Source organism: Medicago truncatula, chromosome 3 (assembly GCF_003473485.1).
Source record: "Medicago truncatula cultivar Jemalong A17 chromosome 3, MtrunA17r5.0-ANR, whole genome shotgun sequence".
Classification (NCBI taxonomy): domain Eukaryota; kingdom Viridiplantae; phylum Streptophyta; class Magnoliopsida; order Fabales; family Fabaceae; genus Medicago; species Medicago truncatula.
This window is the reverse complement of record NC_053044.1, coordinates 40,844,439-40,869,870: the sequence shown is the minus strand read 5'-3', so window position 1 is coordinate 40,869,870 and position 25,432 is coordinate 40,844,439. Positions and strand designations below refer to the sequence as shown.

Genomic DNA, 25,432 nt, shown 5'->3' with positions numbered 1-25,432 from the left:
TTTCAAAAGCTGTTTCAAGGATTCAAGCTCGCCTGAAGTTGCAGAAATCTTGGAAAGTTTGCAACGGCTATTTTGAAAAGCATTGGATGCTTAATCCTATAGGAGAGTTGACATTGTGCGTTTGTACGAAATGTACAACCACTATCTCCACTACTCTGTTTCTGTCTTCACTACAAGACAAGTAAAACAGCTATGCCTGCAAACAATGTTTATGCACATGGGGAACTCATTTGAAATTGATCCTTCATAGGACAATAACTATATCAGGAAAATGATCAATGGTGAATCATAAAAGCTTCAATCGACTCTCTGATGTGCTTAAAGATCTCAACGTCTTTTTCACACCACTATATAAAGGAGTGAAGACCTGAAGATCATTAAGTGACTTACAACAATTTAAAAGCGCCAAAACTCTGTTGAAATTGTTTCACATCAAAGCTCTTAGAATTTCTGTGTTCATTTGATATATCTTAGAAATTCTTAAGTCTAGAGAGTCCTTCACTGCATTGTATTGTGAACACCGCTGATTGTATATCAAGTGTTCAAACTCAAACAATTTTCTGTGTAATTCTGTTTGTTTAGAAGTCTCTTGCTTTAGTGCTTGAGCAAAGGAAGTCTCTTGCTTGTGTGCTTGAGCAATTTGAAGTCTCATACTAGGTGTAGTATTGAGCAGTTGTAATCAGTTGTGATTAAACTTAGTGAAACTCTCCTTGGAAGTGCAAGGGGGACAAGACTGACTTCCGGTTTGTGGAAGGAACCTGTATAATTGCTTGTGTCTTTCTTTCTTCTCTCTTACTCTGTTTTTATTCCGTTGTGCAAATTGAATCTGAATCTGAACTGCACATCAGAAGCATTTCAATAGCTTCTGAAGTGACTTCAGAAGAAGATTTCATCGTAAGAAAAAAAACACAATTCAACCCCCCCTTCTTGTGTTTTTCTCACCTTCAATGTTTAGTTCTTTTAATAAGAAAAAGATATGCATAATTTGTTACAATATAAATGTGTAAAATATATATAAGTATAATTTTTTTTATGCATTTATACTTGTACTTTTAATTAAAATCAAAATTTTATAAAAATAATTATACACATTACGCAACACAAAAAAATTATACGCATTATTGTAACAAAAAAACAAACATACGGACATAAAATATTACTCTAAACGCTAATGTGTGTGTATATATATTTGTGAGGTTGAAGAAAAGGAATAAAAATGTTTGTGAGGTTGTGATAATTAAACGATATTAAAATTAAATATATAAGTGATAAATAGATAATAAAATTCTTTCAAAAATAGATAATAAAATTAAATTATCCTCCTTTCAAAAAATTATATGGACCAGTTAAAAAAAAAAATTAATGGAAAAAAAAATTGAAATATAATATTAAAAAACAAAAGAAAAGGTTGTCAAAGTGAGTTGAAAAGGTGTTTGTGAAATAAATTATGGAGAAGTAGTTTTTTGAAGTAACATTCAACAACTTTTGGTTAAAGCTCACTCCATTCAATTTTTTGCATTCTAAAATAAGTACTTCTTTTCGAAGGTACTTTATTAATATTGTGTTTGACCTAACTTCTCCTTAAAAATGTAGAGAAACTGAAGAAAAAAAACCCGGGTCAAACGGTACATAGGTAAGGTCTATCAATACAATGCAAAGTTAATTATCAGAAGACCATTGCAAAAGAGGTCGAAACCAACATGTTAATTGTAAGAGGAGTGTTATTTGAACAACCATTTAGTTGACAACCTATGAAACAACCATAATTTACAAAGTAAAAGTAGGTATTTGCGCGAAAATCAAAGCAATAAAGAGATAAAATAAAAAATAATGTGAATATAGTTGTCACAAAAATTGTCAAAAAATAAATGTTCAAATATCATTTCTCTAATTGTAAATGACATTAATCTCGCCAAATTATTTTTTACAACACATTTTCAACAACTTCGAATAGCAAAACTTATGGCAGCATTCAAACTTCTGCTACAATGATGCCGACAACATAAACCAAACCGACAATATTTCGAATCATGGAAGTCAGTCCTTTACATTGAAGTTACATGTACTTCTTATTCTGTTTAACTATAATAATCTCTTGTGATAATAAGGACCTATTATGACATAAAATCACTATTACATACATGATTTTGTCATCCACTCGGAAGAAAAAGGGACAATAAAACCTGTCAGGAATAGATGTACTTCATAATGACTAATCTGTCAAGCAAGCTGAATAACAACATAAGCTATAAGACCATCCCTAATGGTTCAACATATTCAACACCATCTTTTTCAATTCCCAATACTCCACATCATTTTCTCTCTCTTATTCAACATTCATTCAACTTTTACCCTCTCCAATGGTTTTTCATTCAACACTCTACCCCACCACTTTTTATTTCTTATTCTTATTTAATTTTTGTTTTTATAATTACATAAAATTATCGATTATAATTAAATTAAAATAATACAATTAACTATTTATTTTTTAGTATTATTGGGATCCATTTCACTAAAAATAAGATTAAAACTTCACTTAGTTTGCTAATAGAAAGATAATAATAAGAAGATAGTGAAAAACTTGGTTTTTTTTTCTGTGTCCAAATTAAATGAACCAAGTCTCTATTTATAGAGAAAAAAAAAATCATGAATTTTTGTATTTTTTTTTATTTTTTTAAAATTAATTTACAACGAAATAATTGAGGTCCAATTATTAAAATTATAAGAATCCGGACAACCAATTAAAACGCGCCACGTGTCCCTATCTATCCAAAACTCGTTTCTCTCTCCGCGTCTCTGAACACTCACGCGCCCTGTCGGCGCGTGTGCTGCACGCGCCATCTTTCAGCCAATTGCAGCGCGCCGCGTGGCATTCCGGACTGCTTTCAACACAGTTGAATTCATTCATCCTCTCTCTCCTCTTTCTTCCAATTCAACACTCATTAAACATGCCATTGGAGAAAAAAATGGTGTTGAATGGCACATTAAACACACCATTGGACATGGTCTAACACTTAACACAGAACCGCACCTGCTAACTGCCACTGCTGCAGCCACAAACCGCACCACAGGACAGGCCACCACCAGCACAGCAACAGCAAAATTGCAGCCATGACAGGACCCAAAAAACCAGTCCCTTCAGTATCAAGACACCAGCAGGCCACATTTACACACAGCAGTCCGCGCATTAAAAATGTGATTTGGATCGATTAGTGGCATTTCACGAATCTCTTGAGAATATTAATATTCATAAGCAGAAAAGTTTATCTTGGAAAATAAAATAATAAAGATATGAAATAGACAAAGACCATTACAAATTACCACAAAAATGTCCATGAAGAATCCCAAACGTTGAATAAAGCCTCCTTAAGCAAATCCCCAACCTGCCGCGGATAGAATGAAAAAAACAATATTTTTCTCATTAGACAATGGTAAATACTCATAAACATCAATATAAGACAATAACCTATGAAAAACCATAAGGATTCAACGCAAAAAAGAATGACATGAAGCATTGCAAATCAGAGCATTACGAAATCCCATCTAACTTATTAAAAATGTATATAACATAAATTCGGCAATGATCTTCGAAATCAAATCCGTAACATATAGATCCAACACTATAAGTGATGTCTCAGGAGGATATTGATAGAAGTTTGGCAAGTGTATCAAATACTATGGATGTAGTAAAAATATTGTTCTCATAATGATTGGTTTTAATCTCAATAATTCAATTACGTTGTAAGCTAGGATGTATAAAAGTTCTTTTGATTTGCCACTAAACAGTTGATTGGTTTGTTTGCATAAAAGTAATGACAGAAAATAAAGATTGATTTTAAGAATAAGAGAGAGATGAGTTTAGGTCTTTCGAATCATCTATGTTCCCCTAATTGGTATACTGCACCTATTCTTATGAATGATTCACTAGTTCCACGATAGTTAACTGTTGTGAATTCGGCCTCAAAGTCACATCAATACAAAATATGATGTGTGGAGCAAAGGAAAGTAGTAACCAATATTAAAGTGAGCACAAACAATAATCAACAATAACAGCACCTAGATCTAATCTAGGAATCAAAGTGAAAAGCACTAAATCACAAGCAAAAGATAAAAGGAGAGAAGAGAGAAACAAACACACCAAAGATTGTTCACCCAGTTCGATCCAAACTTGACCTACTCTGGAGGAGAGATTGATCTCTTCAATCCACTATCAATGAGTTCTTACAAAGAGATACAAAAGGGTTACAAGAAATTAGCTTTGACAAGTTCACAAAGAACAACCCTAATTTCTACCCTTTTTCCCAATCTCACCAATGAACAAGACACTCAATAATTTTCACTCACTAAGGTGTTTACAATGTTTCCCAACCCAAGAGAACTCTAATCAAAGACCATAAACCCTAAAGTTGCCTCCTTTGATTTCCCAAGTTTCTCTCTCTTCAAGCTCACCTTCAAAATCTTCACAAGAACACTTATATACCAGTCTTCAGCAGATAAAATCTTGTTACGATTTCCAAATCGTGCCACGATTGATACGTACGACCCAAGGTACGACCAACCTTATCCTGAAAACTTAACCAACAAGTTTGAAAATCGTGTCACGATTTACACAATCGTGCCACGATTTGACACCCTGCAAACCAGCTCACGGCACTACAAAATCGTGTCACGATGCCACAATCGTGTCACGATTTCTTTGTTCTTCCAAACCACAAATTTGAAGCCAAATCTCAACATTTCTCCACCTTGACTTCAAATTGATGATGATGCCACTTTAACCATCAGCCATCAATCTCCTCTTTTCTTTTTCCCTTGCATCCAACTACACCAAATTGTTCCACAAGTCTACACCAAACCATCTTCAACCACGGAACGTCTCCCGCTTCCTTGAAGATCACCTTGCATCCGATCACCCTTGGTCTTTTAGGTAATCACACAAGTCACACCATACATTCTTCAAACTCCAGAATACCCAACTTGCGACACTTAAAGCACTTATACTTATCCTTGTTACCGCTCTTTGAGCTTCCTCGGTTACCTCTACCTCCACCATTTCCTTTTGAAACACTAAAGCCTTCACTGTTTTCATCCGCTCTCAAGTCCTTGGACTTGGTCAACTCCTTGGTTCTTAAAGCCGGTTGAACTTCTTCCAAGGTGACAGTGCCTTCTTTGCCATAGAGCATGATATCCTTGAAGGATTCAAATGATCTCGGTAGAGCACACAACAAGAGTATAGCCTTGTCTTCGTCCTCAAGTTGCACCTCAATGTTTTCCAAATCATCAAGGATTTTGTTGAACTCCGCCAATTGCTCCATCACGGTCTTTAACTCCACCATCTTGAATGAGTAGAGTTGTTGCTTAAGGAATTGCCTATGAGCCAAAGACTTGGTCATATACAACGACTCCAACTTTGACCACATTGATGCCGCGGTTGGTTCCTTCGCGACATCCCTCAAAACTTTGTCCCCGAGGCACAAGACAATGGCACTCCTAGCCTTGTCCACCATCTCGGTCTTCTCCGCTTGTGACATGGTGACCGGTAACGCACCTTCACCCTTGAAAGCTTTCTCACACTTTTGTTGTATCAACACCGCTTGCATCTTCACCTTCCATAACCTAAAATCGTTAATTCCGGTAAACTTCTCAATATCCCACTTTGAACCCATGGTACTCACCAAACCAGTTCACTCCTATGCCCCACGGTGGGCGCCAATTGTTGTGAATTCGGCCTCAAAGTCACACCACTACAAAATATGATGTGTGGAGCAAAGGAAAGTAGTAACCAATATCAGAAATCTCTAATTAAATTACTCTTTAGTATATATAACGTATTTCTGATAAAGCAAAATAGATGTGAAGTGTGAACAAATATAGCAAACACTATTGATAAAGCAAAAATATACATAACAATTATGAAAAAAATATAGTAATACACAAAAGTTACTCAATCCTTAATTGAAATTGCGTGGAGATTGAAGCTAGAAAACTAGTTTCTTAATTTATACAAAAGCTGGAAAAGCATATAAACATAGAGAAAGCGGAATTCCCCATCTACTAAATTATCAAATGAGGAAGGAGACCTGGTTCATTAATCATATCAATTTGTCTTAATTTACTTTTGTAAATAAAAAATAGGCCAAATACCACGTTTGGTCTTTTAGTTTGATAGAATATATAAGGAGCGTATATTGATAAAACAACTAAGGACGGAGGTAGTATTCTCTAGCTATTTTAAAGAGCATTTTTCACGGGCTTAAATTGTAACAAGCTAGTTAGAACAAACACAATCGAGTACGCAATCAAAATGTCAAACTTCCGTGTAATAATAATATAGATAGAACTCGAAAAATCAATGAATGCTCGAGCAACTTCAGTTACTAAAACCCAACTTAAGCACTCCAAGCAACCTAACTTAGCATCTGCTCTCTATAAACTACGGCTGCAATGATCTAAAAAATCTATACATTCCAAAAAACAGTGTTCAGAAATCTAGGGTTCTTTTTGTTCGCCTGAAATTACAGCGGTGATTGGAGAGAAAGTCAAAGGTGTGACATCATTAACAACTTCTGATTCAGCATCACCTGATGACTTTTCATGCTCTGCAACAACCATAAGCATCTCTAGGCGCTTGTCAAATTGTAAAGCACTCTCATCTCTCTCATCAAGCTCGGCGGCTTCAATTTCAAGCCATTTATCACGTAAATCATCAAGAAGATTTCCTTGATCATTATTTAGGGAAGACCCAGGCATGCTCGGGACAGTTGTACGAAGAGATGAGTCTCCAGATGGTGGAGGTAAAGTCAACAGCATTGCCCGGAATTCTTTTGTATCGGCAAATAATTCAAAATTACAGGCAATGGTATCTAGACAGAATTCCCGAATCTTCAAAACACCATACCTGGAAATGAACAAATATTCAATAGAAATACAGATTAAACAAAATATGATCTGGTGCAGCTTCATATTTCAACCTTCATATACTTCCAACAATGGTATTTCATAAAATAATGAGAACAAAGATCAATTATTATGAATGAAAAGAAAAAAAAAAATCTGTAATTCACCACGACAGGCTACGATACTCAGCAGTTAGGAGTCAGTAAAAACACGGTTTCCTCTTCCAACATAATCTAAGGTCATTTTGAGCCGTGGTAGATGAATTAAGGGGAAATTCATTACAGTAGTTATATTCTTCCTAAAACATGAGCAGTCATAAATAATCTATAAATGACATTGACGATCTTTCTTATATTAGCTATAATCCTCCTTTTTTATTTTCATTCAACTGATTGGACATCTTAATCGTAGATCATTAGTAAATATTTCAAGTTTGGTTTAGGTCAATTATCATTACGCCAGAATACATTTCAGCAACCATCCAAATAAAACCTTTAATAAGTAACTACTATGGCAGTGCTTATTAAACAAGCTCTAGTAAGTACTAAGTAGTAACATAGGGAGGTCTAAAATAAGTGGAAATGAAAAGGTAAAGCACTAGTATCAAATTGTATTATATAATCATAATAAAGAAACAATAATTGAGGCCATCAATGTAAGATGAAGAAAGAGAGATTGGCGGAAAAGAAACGTACATGTCTGCTAGCATTAACCAATGGCAAAGCTCCTCAGGTGACGCCGTTTCCAGATGTGGCAACAAGACATCAGCCACCGCACGCTTAAGAGGAAACATCAAGTATCTAGAAGCAATATCAAACATTTCCTCAGCCTGTTTAAAAAATATTTTGAAAATTAGACAACAAAAGGACAAACCACTTTTAAAAGAAATCTTAATGGATGTATAAAAACCTGATCTGGATTTATTTCCTGCAAACGATCGGTGTACCTGAACCAACAAAGAAATACAGGATAAAAGTCACAATAAAAAACATACTTGCAGCAGAAAATTAATGTACAAATAAACTTGTATTTTCTCATAAACTTCAAGCAGAAGGCACAATCACAAGAACATGCTACAGAAACTAACATATAACAACACAAATATGACCTGGTACAAAAACAAACATGCATAAAACTAAGGCAATTGAATAGTTTTAGTATTTTATTCAATCTTTAGCAAATTGGAACACAAGAATAAGTACTTAAAATCTTTAGCAAATTGGTTGCGTTTGGTCAGCTTGTTACATATTCCAGATTGAAAAACAAAAAATAGGTGAAGATTTTCTCCCGGATATAAATAGATATAATCTGGAACGTAAGAAAGAATATCTACATTGCAAATCATTTAACTATAAATCAGGTAACTCCAAATTTATAGAATAATAATACAGTCACGGGTACTGATTCACAAGATGATCTGAAGTTACCGTGGTAATTATTGGCATACTAAATCTCTCCGATATTTTCAATTTCAAAATTCCACAGTCAAGGGAAGAGACTTACATATATTCAATCATTTTCTCAAATGCTTCCACACTCATGTCGTGTTCTTCAAGACAAGGAAGGAAGTCAATATATAATTCATCTTTCCCTTCATGGAAATCCTTCATACGTGAGAGTCTTGCTTTGAAATATTCTGACCTCGATGCTAGAATAACTTTATGGCAGCGGAAATTCTTTTTATCAACTCTAACGCAAACATCAGCAAGATCATTTAGAGGTTTAGCCATATGCATGGCATCCATCCTAGATACCAATTCATCGATTCCATTATCTTGACCATTCTCATAAGTGGAATTTGAAAGGGCAGTCAGAAGGATTCTACGCAAGGCTGCAGGAAGCCTGTCTTCTTCAGGAAGGGATATGCCCTGTAAAATAAACCGCTTCTGAGAATTGTCTATATCTGTCAAAGCTTTATAGTCTGCATATTTTTGATGAATTACTTCTTTCTCAAGAATTTTCTGCAGAGATTCACATTTGCATACTTTGCAAATTCTCACAAGATTCTCCATATCATCCACAGCAATCTCTAATCTGTCTGAATAAAAGAAATGTATAAGGCTACAAAGTGCAGGATATGACAACTTTTCCCGTGCAAATCTCACTTCACCGCGCTCTTTCCAATCAGTCTCAAACTTTTTCTTGAAAAATGGCGACCTTGCACTTAATATGACCCTGTGAGCTTCAATAGGTCTTCCTTGTACAGTAAAAACCACATCTGGGGGAAAGTAGTTGGAACTGAACCCTGGAGTGGATGAAATACCTATTCAAATATGATAAATATCGAGTCCCAGACCATGTATAAATACAACATTATTATTTGGAAAAAGAATTGTCACACAAACAATGACATCCCCATCTCACATGAGAGAGAGAGAGAGAGGGGAGAGAGAGAGAGAGAGAGAGAGAGACTTAATGAAGAAAAAGCGAGCCTTGTTTTATCATTTGATGGTTTTAGTAGTTGAATCTTAATTCCTTGTTGTGTAAGAATATTATATATTTTACCTAAGAGTCATTGTTTTATGTATTTTACTAGTCAGTCGTGTCTCGAAAAGTTCAATACTATAATAAGGGATTTAAATAATCAAAATTAGTTAAAAAGTCAGTCTAGAGTCATTCATTAGATACATTTGTGTCTAAAATAAGTAATTGTGTATGTAATTTACAACAGAGTTGAGAATTCAGTAAAACAGTATTCAGAGAATTCAGATATATTGTCGGGTGTTTCTCTTCAAATTAGCATTAGATATCTGATATCAGATTCCTATTTGAGGTGGAGCACTCTTCCCAAGTAACCCGTTTTATCCCTCATGATGTTCCTCCTCGTACCCATATCTTTTCCTTTTCTGGGAGTTTCATTCCTAATTACGCACCAGCCATATTTGGCACGACCGTGGTAAGACTCGTCAGGCACGCTTGTCTAATCAATAAAATTGACTAACATTAGTGATCTAGGAGAGCCTCCACTTAAGCAATGAAGCAATCCCTTTTAGGAGAAATAAAACAAAACCCACCCAAAACCTAGTGAGACGATATGTGCCTGGTGCAACTTCAATTTGTTATATGTTCTTGACATACGTTATTAGTTTTTTATTTTATTATAGTATTCAGGTTTTTGGTATAATTTATAGCAGCCAATGCTTTCATCATAGGCTGCAATGCCGTCTACCATAATGTTTTGGTGGGTTTGGCTTGCTGTCATGAACCGCATTCTGCCGTTGAAAACATTGATGCAAGCTGAATTTTTGTTAAACTAGGAAAAACCACAAGCTAGTAGGCTTTATCCTATCAAATATCTTTTAATAATCTAATCATATTTCAAGCTGCAGCGGATTTATCAAACAGTTAAAATCTCACCTTACCGTTGCACAAACAAAACCCCACCCCTCATGTCTTGTTTTGCAGGCAAAAGACATTGTCCTCCAAGCAGGGGAAAATTAAGCACGCCAACTATGAAGCTAAACTTATGCCGACGCTGCTGTAGTTTTTGAAATGGAGAGAAAAAGTGAAAGAGATTCTCAACTATTATGCACTTGTGTTGTGTTAATGTGTCGTGTCCTATGGTTTTAATTCTGTTCTACTCAGAATAATCCTCAGTAACAGTCTACGTAACATTTAGGCCGCTAAAACGGCCAATCAGTCATTTCAATTCTCAAGTATATTATGTGACAACTGACAACAACTAAGCCCTTCATTGTATCCTCCTTCAACTTTCTACACCCTCCAGAATTTCCTAATCATAAGACCCTTTACAAATAATTATTTGTCCGTAAGTATAAGACCCTTTACAAAATGCCCCATGCATTAATGATTTCCTTATAAAAGCGTCGCTGTTTAATTTATCATTGAGAAACTTAACATTTTTTTCTCTCTTAATATTAATAATTCAAACAAATTAATAACTCCAACAACTTTTCTTAATACGCGATGTTTGAGTTCCTATTGGATATGAAAAATAGGAAAAGAAAGAAAAAAACTTTGAATGTCCTAAATTAAGATGAGCTTCTAAAGCTCAACTTTCTCATATATCTTCTCCATAATCATCTACAAATAAATAAACATATAAGAAAGCACATTTTCATAACTTAGAAATCAAATATTTATCTCACAAAAACTGAAGCTCTTATTAAAAATTGCAACAAAAACTCCTAAATTAATAAAAAAATATCTACTAAATAAAAAAAATAAAAAAAAATTTCCACACCTCAACATTCTAATAAACCAATTAATCCAAAAGGTAGAATCAAATTCTTACCAGACAAGTTAAAGCCACCGGAATGCGAATTGGCGGGACAAGCAAAGAAAGTATCACGAAGAGAACTCTGCAACGGATTCAACGGAGGAGGACGAGCTTCAAAAGCTTTAAGAAGCTTCCTAACCTTCAAATTAAGAGCAGAGTAATGACACCGGTCACCGTCAAACGTGTGTTCGGAGCAGATAGCGCCGTTTTCAAGAAGCATACGAGCGGCATCGAGGTGACCGGCGAGACAAGCGTAGTAGAGAGCGGTGGAGTCCCATTGGTCACGTGCGTTGACGTTAACGCCGCATTCAAGAAGGTAACGGAGACGGTCGAGGTCGCCGGCGCGGGAGGCTTGGAAAACGTCGCCGTTTGGGACTTTTTTTAATGGGACTGATGTGCCGAAATCAGAAGGGTCTAAGTCGATGCCGCCGTCGTCGATGAAACTCATTCTTGTTGTTAAGATTATGCGCACGACTGTTTTGTGTTCTATTTTACTGGGTTAAGCTCTCTTTGTAGGTAGGAGACACCACTCTAATTACACTGTGCTTAAAACCCAAACAAAAATTTATTCCTTTATTTTTTTAAAAATCGCTTTTAATACTTTTTGTCATAGAAAAATAGTGTAATTTTATTGGTTAAATATATTGTCTTATAAAAATTATAATATGTATAGGTACAATAAAATTATCATAACATCCAAGAAAAAAAAAAGTCTTATTAACATATGATAGTTTTGAATTATATCTCTTTCAATCTCAACTATATTCTCTGTTTTTTTATGTTGGCGTGATTGGCATTAATAAATTGACATGATTAACATTAATAAATTAGCAAAAGTTGATGAACAAAAAATGGGATTAAGAAAATAAATTGTGTATTGAAAAGATAAATATTTAAACTTTTTAAAACATTGAATACACAAATTTTAAGAGAATACTTCGTATACAAAGTTTGCATTTTCTATTGTCTTTTAAAGAATGATTAATATTAATATTACACCAAATGTTTGTTTGTATCACGCACCAAATTTTGAACCAAATGTTTGTTTGTATCACGCACCAAATGTTTGAACCATACTTCAATTAAATTTAGCATACAGAGAACATCCGACAAGGATCCGAAGGAAAAATACAAATCCATGTGAAAAATACTTGACAATAAAGTTTACAAAGAATTAAGTATAATTCAGTCTCAAAAATGCATATACAAGAGACACAAATTCATTAACATGGAGATGATGGTTCTCCCTTTTGTGCCTGCGATTTTTTGGTTGTCCACAAAAAAAGTACTGTCACTGAATCCATTGATCATGCAGGATGATCAGCTTTAATTTAAAGAAGGCTAATCAAACCAAATCAGTAATGCCCCTGCTCACAGAAATGCCAACAGGATATGCCCTGTGTACTCTTGATTTAGAAACAGATTGTTTCTCGTCTGAAAAGTTGAGACCAAATTTCTTTGTTATTATGGGTGAGCTCTCAATGGTGTCTGGTGCTTCAGCAATGAATTGCAGCCCCTGAAACACATACTTGAAATAAGTCACCACTGGCTACAAGTTCGAGAACAACTTAAATGATAGTGACATTAGACACAGAGTATACAAAACCTTAGGGGCTTTCTCCACAGGTGCCATTGTAAGTTCTTCAAGTCCCTGTCGAAATACCCATAAAAACAAGTTCGGTATTTGTATAAGAACAATTCTAAGTTTCCATGATAATCTAGAGCAATATTATTCACAGTAAATGAATTTCAACATGAATATGATAAACTAGTTATTAGTAGTTGCATTAAGAATAGTCTTAAATGCTAGTTCAAAAAAAAAGTCTTAAATAAGAAAATATTTCTAAAAAGAAATCATAGGGGCTAGGAGTACGAGAACGACTTAATTGAAAGACACTAGACATAGTGGAAAAAAACCTTGGGGGCTTTCTCCTCAAGTGCCTTTGTAAGTTCTGCAAGTCCCTGTTCAAAATTTGCATAAGAAAACTAAGAAGTTTCAATGATAATGTAGAGCAATATTCACAGAATATTGAATTTGAACATGAATGTTATAAACTAGTAATTAGTAGTTGCATTTAGAATAGAAACCTTTCTAAAAAATAAACAAAATCCTTTTTAGTGACTACTTACTTATACACAACTAGATGATAAGTGGAGGACAATACACACAAAGATTAAATATCTAACCTTGTAAACTCCACCATTTGGCCCATTGTTTATGTCTTCAATAAATTTGCATAGATACCATATACCTGAATTTGTAATGTCCTGCATGATATTTACAACAAAAAAAAATTAGGGAAATAATTAATAAATATATAATAAATTTGAAAAACAAATGCTAGAACATATAACCCATGTCTGCAAAGTTAAACTTATAAGTTCTAACCTGATTGCCTTCAACAAGCTTGAGCTTATCTTCCTGTCAAGTGAAGTGATTGATTCAAGTTAGAACATAAAAAAGGTGATTATTCAATTTGGCTAGAGGTTAAAGACAGCAGAAAAGAGCAACAAGCAAGTTCTGCAATTTACCAGCTCAGACATCATTTGATTTATAAGTTCAACATCACACCCAATCTGAGAAAGAAATGCCTTCAATTCCTTCACCTGTATGAAAATTTTAAACGGGCGTGATGAACAGTGTAAAATTTCATTTTGCCAAGACACCAAGCTTTAAGCAAACTGCAAATTTAGTTCACAAAACATACTCCATTATTAAGGACCAAATAAAGTTCAAGCTTAGTAATACCATTTCTTTTGGAAACACAGTATCCGGCCCAAGGACCGACTGATTTGGAGGACCAATCCCACCGTCCACTAACGGGGGGCCCAATCGAAGTCAGAGCTGCAAAGCTCTGTATGACGTTTAATAATACCATTTAAGTAGATTAGGTGGTTTACTTTATTACATAGAATTTTGATGCATAATAAGGGTTTTTTATTTTGTTTTATTTTAGTTATTTAGTTTTTAGGGTTTTCAAGCTTAAAATAGGACCTATTAGGTGGTTAGCTTTATATTAGATCTATAAAAAAATGCCTTCAGTTTAAGCATTTAGACAGCTTCCGAATGATTGATTACAATAGTTTAAGCCTTCATTGTATTGTGAAAAAACTAACCCCAAAATCCTCAGTAAGTGAAAGAACACGACTGATTTTATATTTAGCACGCCCTCTAAAACAAGCCCTTGGGCTTGAAGCATGGATATTGCACAGACCCTCTCTACCTTATGCGAATTGCTAAATTGTCTTTTATTTAGAATAACGGGGCAACAAGATTTAAACTCTAGACCACATCGTTGATGTGAATTACTTTGATGTCTTTAACTAGACTAATGGAAAATTAACTTCGCTTACATCTTCTGCAATTTGTTTGCTTATCTCATTTTGCTTTTCCACCTCCAAGCCAAGACCATCCAACCTCTTTATTATATGCCTTTTCGTTGACTGCAAAGTAAATAAACAAAAATGAGCCGCAACACTCAGAGAAAAGATGCTCAAATAGTTATTAAAAATAAAAGATAAAAATAAAAAAACGATGTCAACAACCAATAAAAGCTACTTACTGCTAATGTTTCATGTACATTCTCTAGTTGCTTTGACACAGTTGCAACAGCATTAGTCATATTCTTCTTTGTCGCAAACATTACATCAGAAAATGACCAATTCTGCACAATAGTGGTAAGATTGTATGTGTTAAACATTGTTACATCTCACATCATATTCTGGTTCATACATAATTGCATTTGTGAAGAAAAGAAGCTGGGTTATAGTCTCACCCTCCACCGCATGTAACAATATCCCACAGCTCCTATTGCAGCAGTAGGTAATATGTAAGGAGCAAGACCCCCTGCGCCCAAATGTTAACATAGGCCAATTATTACAGCTCAACTCAATGTTTAATATACCATCAGAAGAAGAAAAAAAGTATGCACAGCCCAAGTTTGTAGAAGAAGAAGTTGTGATGGATCTACATACCTCTAGATGAATTGTCATTATAGATGGTCTTAGACCTAGATAAGGACAACTCCGCGATTTCTTGTGCTAGTTGCCGAACCTGAAGTTAAATAGGCATTGCAATATGAAAACCAATAAGTTGATTGTGAAGAAATAGCTTTACTATCAACAACAAATATTATAAAATGATATAACTGAACAAGAATTATTTGAATAATATTGGATTAGTTCTGAAAGTATTCTAGAAAAAAAAGTATTATATCAATATAAGAAGAGTGGTAGGTTTGGACAAAAACAGTAGAAACTCTCTTCCCCGCTCACTCTCACTACCAAACAGAATAAATATCCTAAGCAATTTCAGTGACCTGATTTATACTTGCATCATTCCAAACTCTTCCTCCCCTCTTCTCCTTTGTTTCTTTATCCATCCACTAATCATCTGGGTCCTTCCCTGCCATGCTAAAAGGAGATAATTTTCCTGATCATCTAACTACCTGGATATTTTCCTGCCCTCCCATATTCTCATCAAGACTCCCCATGGCTTAAACTCTCTACATTCTTCTAGTTCCTAATACAATACACCTTTGTAAGCATATCTGTGTTCATTCGTCCTTGAATGTGTCAGACACTATCAATATAGTCCCTGAATTCATCGTCGAGTGTGTCTCTCATTAGTCAGCTTGATCCTTAAATGTGTTTTTCGATAATTAATTTGCTTCTTAAATGCATCTTAAGTTAGTTAATCAGTTTGGTGCACCGAATTGCAAACAAACAATATACCCAAAGATGTTTTTGTGATTTCAATACAATCAAGGACTATAGCAACACCGCCTACACATTTGAAAATACCTGAGCAGCAATAACGGCGGTGTCATATCCGGAGGTTGAAATCTTAACCTGATCATCAACTAACTTAAGCACATCCTTAAGCTTGTCAATAACATCGGACAATTGGCCACCATTCATGACAACAGAACTAGCCAAACCTGAAATTGCAACAAAACACAATAATTCAAAACCAACGAGGATACACTTGAAAGCTTTATTATTAAGCAACAACGAAAAATAAGAGAAGAATACCGGCTCCAACGAGGATGAGAACCTTGGAGGAGGCAGGTGCCATCTGTAAGGCCATGGTTGTTGTTCAGCTGAAGGTTGTTGTTACGTTACCGTCGTCGATTTCTTCTTCTCCTCCGATGTGAAGCGGAATGAACACGAGGGGTGTGTAATTACCGTCTATATCCTCCACGGACCAAGCGATTCAAAGTTAAAAGCAACTACGCAAGGTGGATAGTTTTGACTTTTGCATATTTCCTATGTAAAGGCGGAAGTAGGTTTTACTTTGCTTAATCACTTATCATAAGCACTTATGATATTGAGCCTGCTTATTACGGATTATAAAAACATTAATTTTTAGAGATTATTAAAAAAGCAGAAATTGTTTTTTTTTTTTTCATAATGAAAATTATTTGTGAAAAAAAAAATCCATTTTCAAAGCTATTCAAATTAACTTCTTATTTAAATTATTCTTTAGATTCTTTTTTTATCTCGGATTCACATTTTTTTTAAATTGGTAGAAACTTTTTTTTTACAAGACAAATTGGCAGAAACTTCTAAAAGTTAGTACTATTATTTTATTTTTAAAAAGTGATATTTTTTTCTTAAAAAGAAGGTAACATACAGCCTCATAAATATTTATCGATTTAAATTATTTGTCTTAAATACGTGTATAAAAAATGTAGAAGGATGTATATACGACGGATAATGTCGGGTTGTATGTGACCCAAATCCGATTCTAACATTAGCTCGAATCAATTTTTAAATGTTAACTTGACCTTAAACTCGATCAAACTTGACGAGGTAGCTATACAACAAGGACGGGACAATACCAAGACAAAGTCGAGTTACACGGTTCTTCATAAAAAAATGTTATGCGGTTCTTCTTCAAATATCCAAATTATTCATTCATTTAACAAAAAATGTTCGACCAAATTATAGCTGTTGAAATTGGATTTCTCCAAAAAATGTAGTAATTGAAATGATCATTGACCACCACAAACTAGGTTTATGCTAATCCCTATGTTTAACTTAATATATAAAATTGACTATTATTATGATTATGCGTACTGTTACGAAGCTGGCATGGTAGTTAAAAATTGTCTGCATGTAAAACAAAATGACATTTAAACTTTTTGGGTCATAGTTCATGTATTTATGTGATTTTGTTAGACGGCAAAATAGTCACATTAGTCTCCCCTTCAGTTCTTAAGCCAAATAAGTCCTCCGTTTGGCTATGCTCTTTTGTTTGTCATTCTTGACCCTAATCTCATTCCATTATAAGAGTGTAAATCTGTAATACAAAGTTGATCATCCTCTATAGTGTGATACTGCGATTAGTGATCTCTAATGTGTGTTGTGTAATGTGAGAACTTATTTAGGAATTGGGTTTTAAATTCGATTCGAATTTTTATTTAAATTTCTAATTTTTTGAAGGTATTTCATTTGTCTTGCCATGTGAGTCGCTATGCTTAAGGTTTCGATTTCCGCCATATTCTTGTTAACCAATTTCGTTTGTCTTACATTGTCCGTACGTGAAATGTTTAATTGTATACCATGCTAGATGTCGTGTTAGTTGATTGATTAATCCTTAGTGTTCAACAGCAGTCCTGATTTGTTTGAAGTTTGTTCAACGGTGATGCTGGAAAAGCTGGACTTCCTGTCTAGCACCAACATGTTCTTGACAACGTTTTTATAACTTACCAAGTGAAGAACTGAAAATGTGCCAGGAAATTATGCCATTTTTCCAATCCAAAAGGCGAATTGTCGCTCATGAATGGTAAACTCCCATTTGCAGTCAATCGCTAATAGCACCAATAATCACCAAAATTCAACAGAATGACATATCACACTGCACAACGAACAAGACCAACTACCATTTGATATGCTACCAAGTTTCTATATCCAATATCTAGTCCTTTTTCTTTCCCCCTAATTTCTATGTGTTGAATATATCACACTATATTTGACACATAAACAATATAAAATGACAATTTTAACTCATTTACACATAAATCATGTCTTTCATATAGTACACTTCTACATGCCACTTTGTTTTGTCTTTAAGAATTGTTTTTAGAGCTAGCAAGCGCTGCTTGACTCAAGGGTTGACTTAGCTAGCCACAATAAGCCGGGATCGTTCCGCTTCAGCACCAAGTATGCATCTGCCTTCCCAAGATTGTCAACTATAACATCTTCTCTGAAGCCAACCACCGAAAGAATTTCCAAGGCAGCTGTAGAAAAACCAGAAAAATGAAAAAAATAATAGTTAGTTTTTTAGTACACGGAATGATAGCGTCAACTGCTACAGAAAGTTGTCTATTTATTCAATCATTAATGTTGTTTTGGCATTTCTATCTCTAGAAAGAACATGCTAGCGTGCCACATGATGCAGTAGTTTTATTTCTAAGTCGTCTCTAGTCATATAGTTGCTGTTCAAGTTTTACCATAATTACAACAAAGAACAAACCTAATATCTAGGATCTTACAAAAACAATATCACATAAGAAACAAGCTGTCTGGATGGCAGTTCTACACAATCACCAACTGAAATTAAAATTCAATGGTAAGAATATGCAAACCTTTATTATTTAGGATATTCCTCTCAATGACAGGATTAGCCTGCAAATACAATATTCATCATTATATAGATCATAGAAATAAAATTACGGGCAATATTAGGATAAAGCAATGCCTCAGGGAGCATTGCAAGAGGTAGAATAGATTATATACCTTCCGCAATCTCTTGTATTTTTCCATTTCAGGATGTTCAATCGCATTCCTGCAATCAGATAGCAACAATGATGCATTGAGAATGGAATCCTTGAAGTACACAGAATTACTAGAAGTATTTTCTGAAACTTTTTGAAGCTAAAGCCTTGAAGCAAGAGGATGTTTATTCAATCCAAATAGTATCAATACTTTTCCAATCTAATGGAGCATAAGCATACCTAATTATTTTCAACAGAGTTTGGAGAGTTGAAGTGCCTTGCATTGGATTAACTTCACTTTTCAGCATCTCCAAGGCCTTCTGCAATCGGCTACAAACAGCAGTCATAGCACCATTTATCCGCTGGAGTTCTTGGTCATCGGGATCTGGCTCACCAGTCTGCAATGTAGATAATATCGGTGTGGGAACCATGCAATCATCAGGATCAGGTTCTTCAGTCATATTCATTTCTGCATCAAATTCATCATGAGCAGGTTCTTTTATAAACACGGCTGTCATTTACATATCATTCAGACATTTAGGGCCAAGTACCATAAGAAACCAACTAACTCAAGAAATTATTAAGAGCGAAGAGTAGTTGCTTCGGGAAAGAAAAAAAAAGGGAAGAGAAAATAGTTAGTAAAGAGAGAAATAGTTGGTTTGGGGAAATTGCTTAGATAAAGAAACAATGGGAAGTATTGGTTATTCAGGTAATTGTAATTCGAGAAGACGTAACAAGTTTTTAGATGTGAAAGGGGAAATCCTTGCCGGAGAGATATTTCTCCCTGTGCCCACCATTTCTAATCAAGCAATAGATATTATTTTATTTCTTTTCTTTGGCTCCATAGTGGGCTTTCCTGACAACAACATACCAGTATGAATTGCTGCTTTTTGCCACCAAGTCATCATTGTTAGGTTTAACAATGTCCATCAGGACTTGTCTATCTAAAACTACCCATTTTAGGAGAACGCTTACCAATAGCTGGAGTAATAGACTTCAAAGATGTTTCTGAATCATTTGCATTAAGATATGTTGCATCCATATTCACTGTACTTGTCTGAGAATGTGAAGGTTCTGTTACACCAAAATCAATAGGCTTTTGTTTAAATACAGTCCTGCTATCAGTAGTATTTGGACAAACAGTAAAAAGAACAGCTTTACCATGATAAGAATCATCTGGATCAGGTTCATGTTTCATTCCATTTTCAATACGATCATCAGGATCAGGCTCATTAAGTCCTTTGTCAACAATGATGGGTGTTTCAGTGTATTTGTTTTCTTCAGAGGAAGATTCCGTATGATCGGGACCCAACTCTTCATTTACTTCAGACTCTCCCGAATTGCTGGTGGAAACATTAGCCATCCTATGGTAAGCAGCAATAACTGAAGATTCACGAGCATTCATTAGCTGATCTGACCTACTACCTCCAAGCTTCTGTGGAATATTGCTACTGTCTTCTATAAAATCATCTTCATAGATTTCAGAACTCCTCATTCCACTCAGAGTGTGGCCGGCAGATCTAGTCCAATCTAAACTAGCAGCTTCTTGATTTAACTGCCAAAGCAATAAATTAAATGAACATTTGTCAAAAATAAATCAAAATGTAATAGTAGATTGACAGCCAAACACTCAAGAAAGTGGACACACCTGCTTATCCAGAGCATAAAAGTTTGCATCATGTTCGGAGTGTATCATGTGAGCCTGAAATAAAACATTAATTAGTTTGATAGCTTTCATTTTTCAAATAACAACTGCAATTTATACTTCTTCCGTGTTATTTAAAATACTAAGAATCAAGAGAAAAAAAACACTTGATTCTTGTGGTGCATGGCATAGCTTACAAGTTCATGCAGTAGAGTTTTCTTAATGCTTTCGTATTTTCTGAAACCTTTGAGGTCATCGGTTCGAAGTCGCAATGATATTTCCTCTCCATGATTCTGTAAAACAGAAAGAAAATAAGAGAGAAGTTAACTGTAGAATAAAAGTGGATACTTAAGATACCATGCTTCCTCGTCATGAAGATTCCAATACCTTGTTAAAACCCAGAATGCATTTTGGGCTCACACCAACATAACCAATGGGAGCCATCTCAGTCATGATTCCCACACGCCAACGATGCTATAAGATGCAAACCAAACATTTGTCAGAATATGCACCCTACCATCATTAGGACACAAATATATAGCTAAGTCAAAATTCATGGTGCGTACCTTGTTCATGACAGCAACAATTCCAGGATCTGCAGCAAGCATGTGCATTCTTTTCAGGGCCTCAGAAGGAGGAGGATTCAACTGAAAGTAGGGAAAAGCAAATCCATTCATGATACGTTGAGAAATCTTTAAAATTTTACAAGTATGATGGGTGGAAAGGAAAGTGATGGATAATCAATTACTCATTAACAAAAGTTAATGGGGAAAATGTCATATGCCTAGGCTATACTTTCCCAATCCAAAATAAAATGTATGATTTTTTTACCAAAACACTATTACTAATAACAAAGTAAGAAAAAATAAGAGTTGCATGATTCTTGGTTGAGCTCAAAATTCATAATCAATAATCATATTGTAAAATAATACCTTCACTCCAGGAATTTCTAGAGTGCGAAATTCACAAAATATATAAGGCCCTTGTGGAAGTTTCAATGAAACACGAGGTCCATGTGAAATTTTCTGTTTCAGTCTCTTTTCCTCCTCCTCAAATCCCGCTATTCTTAAATTCGCTTCTGCATTTTTCAGAACTTCTTCAACCTCATTTGTTGACACACCCATCATCATAATTGACCTGGCCTAGAAAGTCAAAAAAGTAACTTAGGGTAAGATAACAAACAACCGAAGTCTTTCTCCACTATGTGTGGTCTTCTACATGGATCAAGGGATGCTATATTGATATATGGCCTAATGAAAGACCGTTTAAATCTAACTTAAAATAACAATGAGTTAATAATTAAACCAACGCATTCGTCATTTCCGATTGTACTATATTGCTAATTACTTAATTACAAGCTTAAATTGAACGAACAAGAAGGATTTTTATTTGAAAAATCAATTTAATGAATCCTTATGATGGGCCCATAATTAATGGGTAAAAGAGAAGAGGAAATTGCTCTTTAGGCACCTAGCAATTGCTCACAGCACCTCAAATTACAAAATACCCCCAACGGCAATTAACTACCTATCGAGAATCTTTTTAAATCGGTTAAACCGGTTTAAAAAGTGATTGAACCAATTTAAAAGTGCCGAACGGTAATTAACAACCGTTTTGCAGCGAACATTAGTCAATTGCCGTTCAGTAGTTGCCTGTGAGCAATTGCTAGGTGCCTAAAGAGCAATCCTCAATAGAAGGTTCTATAGGCCCAGTGATGAAGATGAATCAACTGGGTTAAGACGAGAGAGACAGAATAACAGAATGTACATGTGGAAATTAGAGAGTCGGGGGAGAGGTATGGAATCAACTCTATATATGTGGAGAGGTGGGTTTAATGAAGGGGCGTATGAAAATTAGCAATTGAGAATAGGAATTGGGGTCTATTTTCTGCTTTGAGCTTGTAACTGAGGTTTCTTCCTCCCATTATTAAGAGTATTTTCATATTCATATCAGCTCATTTTATCAATCAATATATGAAGAAATGAATTGTGATAATAACAAAAGGGCCACTGCCATTTCACTATGGTAACTCCTTACCCCTCAGCAAAAGATCTACTTAGAAAAAAGTGCATAATATTTAATTTTATCATAATGCGAATAACCTGACATGAAATACCAAACTCTGGTCTTTTCTTTCCGTATTAAAAAAATTAAGTTCACTTGCAATCTAAGGTGGAAGGAAAGAAACATAATACAGCTGGAATAATAGCATATAAGAAGAACCATGTGTACTCAAGTACGTTGAAGAATGTGTGCCCAACAATGATATCATAAGAACAGAGGATGCCTTCGGGCAACTCAATGATAATTTAGTTCAGATAGGTTAAGGAAAAGCACTAGCTAACATAGTGCAAAGTTTTCTAGAACAATAAAACCTACGTTTCTGTCGGCCATACTCAACCATAATTTACATGTCCTTAAATATTAATACACATGATATAGTATAAATGGTAGTACCTCGGTAATGGAAGTTTCCTGCAAACATAAAAGTGCATGTTCTGTTGAAAAGGGAGCCAGCAGTTTCGATGTTTTGCCGGCAATCTGTGGAACAATAAGCTTCATGGTATCTTCTTTGATATCCGTTAATTTTTGCAATTCCTCCCCTAGATCCTTCACAGTGGCATCTGAATTCATGTCTACAACAAACTTCTTTCCCCTCCATGTAACAGAGATGTTGATCATGCTTGATGGAGTGTGCATATGTAATCTATACAACAAACACGTCCAGTCATTAATCACTGATTATATTATGGTTGACACAAAAAGTTCCCTTAAAGAAATACTAAGCGAAATCAAATGTATGAGTGTATGTGTGTGTCGGTTGACCCCTTATGGAAAACTTTACATGCAAGTTAACTCCAATCAAAAGCTTTAGCATTTTCCCCCTTCCCTTTTCAATATTCTTTCATTCATTCAAACAACCTAGGGCCTGTCTGAATTGGATTCTTTGAGCTTATTATCTACAGACATAAGTTTTGTGAGACTCTTCGGGAGAACTTATGAAAACAACTTATGACATTGTTCAAATGCTGCTTTTAGCTTATTCTCATAAGTACTCCAAGATAGCTTATAGGCGAACTATTTTCCTTTATTTAATCTTTTGTTATATATAAATAGCTTATACATAAGTGCTTATCATGATAAGTTGCAAATAAGTTGTTTATTTATCCTAACAGGGCCAAAGTCTTGGGTGCCAAGAGTTGGAAAATAAGAAATTAAAACTGAAAAATCCAAACACAATAAAATCATCTAAAATTCAACCATAATCCGTAATCAAGAACGATTAACAACTCTATACCATCACATATACGATCAAATTCGTCAAAAGTGAACCTTATGAAAAAATGAAAGTGATCATGAGCAAAAAAAATAATATATCTCAACTACCACGACCAATTTCTGGAAATTAGAGAAAAAGCCATGTGACAATCCTTAATTGTGAAACATCCTTGAACCACAAACAGATATAAGAAAAGGACCATTCGAAATAAAAAAAAAAATCAGCTCTAGTTGAATTAACAGCATCGAATTGAATGAAATTACCTTAGGGTCCGAAATGAAGCTACGGAGCAGACGAAAACAATAAAGGGGTGAAAAATTGGAAGGAAGATGAGACGAGAAATACAATAAATGTGACCGGGAGATGGACGCATGCGCTGACGCATGCACACCACGTTGAAAATTCTAGTACCTTTATTTATTTTTTTAGTTTTATTTTCATTATTATTTTTTAAAGGGAATGTTAACCGGTGCCCTAGGACCATAAAAAATAATTTTTATAAAAATTTGTGTAATCAATGCATTGAAAACTGAAAAATTTCACATTTTTAAAGAATAATTACTTAATTTAACATATTTAAAGAGTATTCCAGAGGCACTCGTTAACAAACCCATTTTTTAATTACAAATTTAGGACTTTCAAATTATTTTTATTTCTTTATTTTTTAGTTTGAAATTTTTTAAAAACTCAACTTTCAATTTTGAGTTAAGTTTAAATTTTTTTTTTCGAGGTGAATAGTTTTTATAAAAAAAATATTAAAATAAAAAATTAAGATTAAAAATAATAAAAAAAATATCTAACATATGTGTGGTATCAAAAGAGATTGTAGTTGAGAAAATTATTTTAGAAGAAAATTCGTAGGATGTGTTCACATAGTTACCGTCTAGATTAAGATTTAAACATTCTTTGAACTTGATCAAATTTGTTGAAGAGCAATTTGTTGATGGAGATTGCAACAAGTTGATTGATGGTTAAATTGGAATCACCACTAATTTAGAATTAAAGTGAAAAATGTTGAAAATAATCTCAAAATTTGGTGATGAAGTTACTAAAAAATTGTGGCACGATTAGATGTCGTTGTTTTTCATGTTTTTGGTTCGTCAAAAACTGTGGCACGGTTTTGCCTACTGCTACCAATAGTACAATGTACGAATTGCAAATCGAGTAGTGATTTAGACAAATCGTAACGCGATTTTGTCTCAATATGGACAACGTATAAACTTCAGTTCAACATTTTATGAGCAATCCTGTAAAATCAAAGGAGGGGACTTTAGAAAACCTTGAGATTGAGTGTCTTTGGGTGGAATTCTTGGGTTGGGAAACACTTCACAAACACCTTCGATGGTGAGATCTCATTAAGATATATCAAAAAACTTTTTCTCTTGGTTATTTTTAGGATTCATTGTCGGTTTAAGTGACTTGAAAAATGGGTAGAAATTAGGATTTTTTGTTGACCTTGGAATCTAATTTCTTTTAGGGTCATGTTAACTTGTGCCCTAAGGGCACATGTTAAAGTTTCCAAAAAAACGAAAGTATTAATCGAGGAAAATTAAATTTCAATCTTTTGAAAAATAAATTGGTGCAATTTCCAATACAAAAATTATTTTTTTGGTATCTTAACATGTGCCACACGTACGACATAGTTCAAA

The 25,432-nt window shown here is 34.5% G+C and overlaps 3 protein-coding genes across 6 annotated transcripts; all 3 read right to left on the bottom strand.

Moving 5' to 3' along the window:
- Positions 1-6,216: 6,216 nt before the first annotated feature.
- On the bottom strand, positions 6,217-11,681 carry LOC11435664 (BTB/POZ domain-containing protein At2g04740). Of its 2 annotated transcripts, none has more exons than XM_013605736.3 (5): positions 11,153-11,681; positions 8,401-9,160; positions 7,807-7,843; positions 7,593-7,726; positions 6,217-6,898 (listed from the first exon to the last, which is right to left on the bottom strand). In XM_013605736.3, the coding sequence occupies exons 1-5, from the start codon at positions 11,583-11,585 to the stop codon at positions 6,490-6,492; spliced, it is 1,773 nt and encodes a 590-aa protein (XP_013461190.1). In that variant the 5' UTR covers positions 11,586-11,681; the 3' UTR covers positions 6,217-6,489. The 2 variants fall into 2 exon arrangements, with proteins under 2 accessions (XP_013461190.1, XP_003601546.2); XM_003601498.4 differs by having other exon boundaries at positions 8,401-9,142; positions 11,153-11,680.
- A 483-nt stretch (positions 11,682-12,164) lies between these two features.
- On the bottom strand, positions 12,165-16,464 carry LOC11429061 (uncharacterized). Of its 2 annotated transcripts, none has more exons than XM_013605735.3 (12): positions 16,172-16,464; positions 15,941-16,077; positions 15,113-15,191; positions 14,914-14,984; positions 14,701-14,802; positions 14,492-14,581; positions 13,670-13,744; positions 13,527-13,559; positions 13,325-13,405; positions 13,055-13,123; positions 12,744-12,788; positions 12,165-12,653 (listed from the first exon to the last, which is right to left on the bottom strand). In XM_013605735.3, the coding sequence occupies exons 1-12, from the start codon at positions 16,224-16,226 to the stop codon at positions 12,483-12,485; spliced, it is 1,008 nt and encodes a 335-aa protein (XP_013461189.1). In that variant the 5' UTR covers positions 16,227-16,464; the 3' UTR covers positions 12,165-12,482. The 2 variants fall into 2 exon arrangements, with proteins under 2 accessions (XP_013461189.1, XP_003601544.1); XM_003601496.4 differs by having other exon boundaries at positions 12,260-12,653; positions 13,055-13,099; positions 16,172-16,296.
- A 1,457-nt stretch (positions 16,465-17,921) lies between these two features.
- Positions 17,922-24,205, bottom strand: LOC11439462 (uncharacterized). Of its 2 annotated transcripts, none has more exons than XM_024779542.2 (13): positions 24,047-24,205; positions 22,961-23,210; positions 21,436-21,645; positions 21,070-21,150; positions 20,891-20,977; positions 20,701-20,796; positions 20,507-20,560; positions 20,020-20,413; positions 19,834-19,932; positions 19,099-19,369; positions 18,881-18,929; positions 18,730-18,769; positions 17,922-18,381 (listed from the first exon to the last, which is right to left on the bottom strand). In XM_024779542.2, the coding sequence occupies exons 1-13, from the start codon at positions 24,166-24,168 to the stop codon at positions 18,230-18,232; spliced, it is 1,905 nt and encodes a 634-aa protein (XP_024635310.1). In that variant the 5' UTR covers positions 24,169-24,205; the 3' UTR covers positions 17,922-18,229. The 2 variants fall into 2 exon arrangements, with proteins under 2 accessions (XP_024635310.1, XP_003601543.2); XM_003601495.4 differs by having other exon boundaries at positions 19,099-19,327.
- Between the last annotated feature and the right edge of the window lie 1,227 nt (positions 24,206-25,432).

Coding starts and splice junctions, on each gene's coding strand:
- LOC11435664 (XM_013605736.3), bottom strand. CDS start 11,585: ATGAGTTTCATCGACGACGGCGGCATCGACTTAGACCCTTCTGATTTC. Junction 9,161..11,152: donor CGGTGGCTTTAACTTGTCTG/GTAAGAATTTGA, acceptor ATATTTGAATAG/GTATTTCATCCACTCCAGGG. Junction 6,899..7,592: donor TGGTTAATGCTAGCAGACAT/GTACGTTTCTTT, acceptor GTTCATTTCCAG/GTATGGTGTTTTGAAGATTC.
- LOC11429061 (XM_013605735.3), bottom strand. CDS start 16,226: ATGGCCTTACAGATGGCACCTGCCTCCTCCAAGGTTCTCATCCTCGTT. Junction 14,582..14,700: donor ATGTACATGAAACATTAGCA/GTAAGTAGCTTT, acceptor TTTACTTTGCAG/TCAACGAAAAGGCATATAAT. Junction 12,789..13,054: donor TTGAGGAGAAAGCCCCCAAG/GTTTTTTTCCAC, acceptor GTATTTCGACAG/GGACTTGAAGAACTTACAAT.
- LOC11439462 (XM_024779542.2), bottom strand. CDS start 24,168: ATGCGTCAGCGCATGCGTCCATCTCCCGGTCACATTTATTGTATTTCT. Junction 20,797..20,890: donor GCATTCTGGGTTTTAACAAG/GTATTGGAATCT, acceptor TCTGTTTTACAG/AATCATGGAGAGGAAATATC. Junction 18,382..18,729: donor GAATATCCTAAATAATAAAG/GTTTGCATATTC, acceptor GTTTTTCTACAG/CTGCCTTGGAAATTCTTTCG.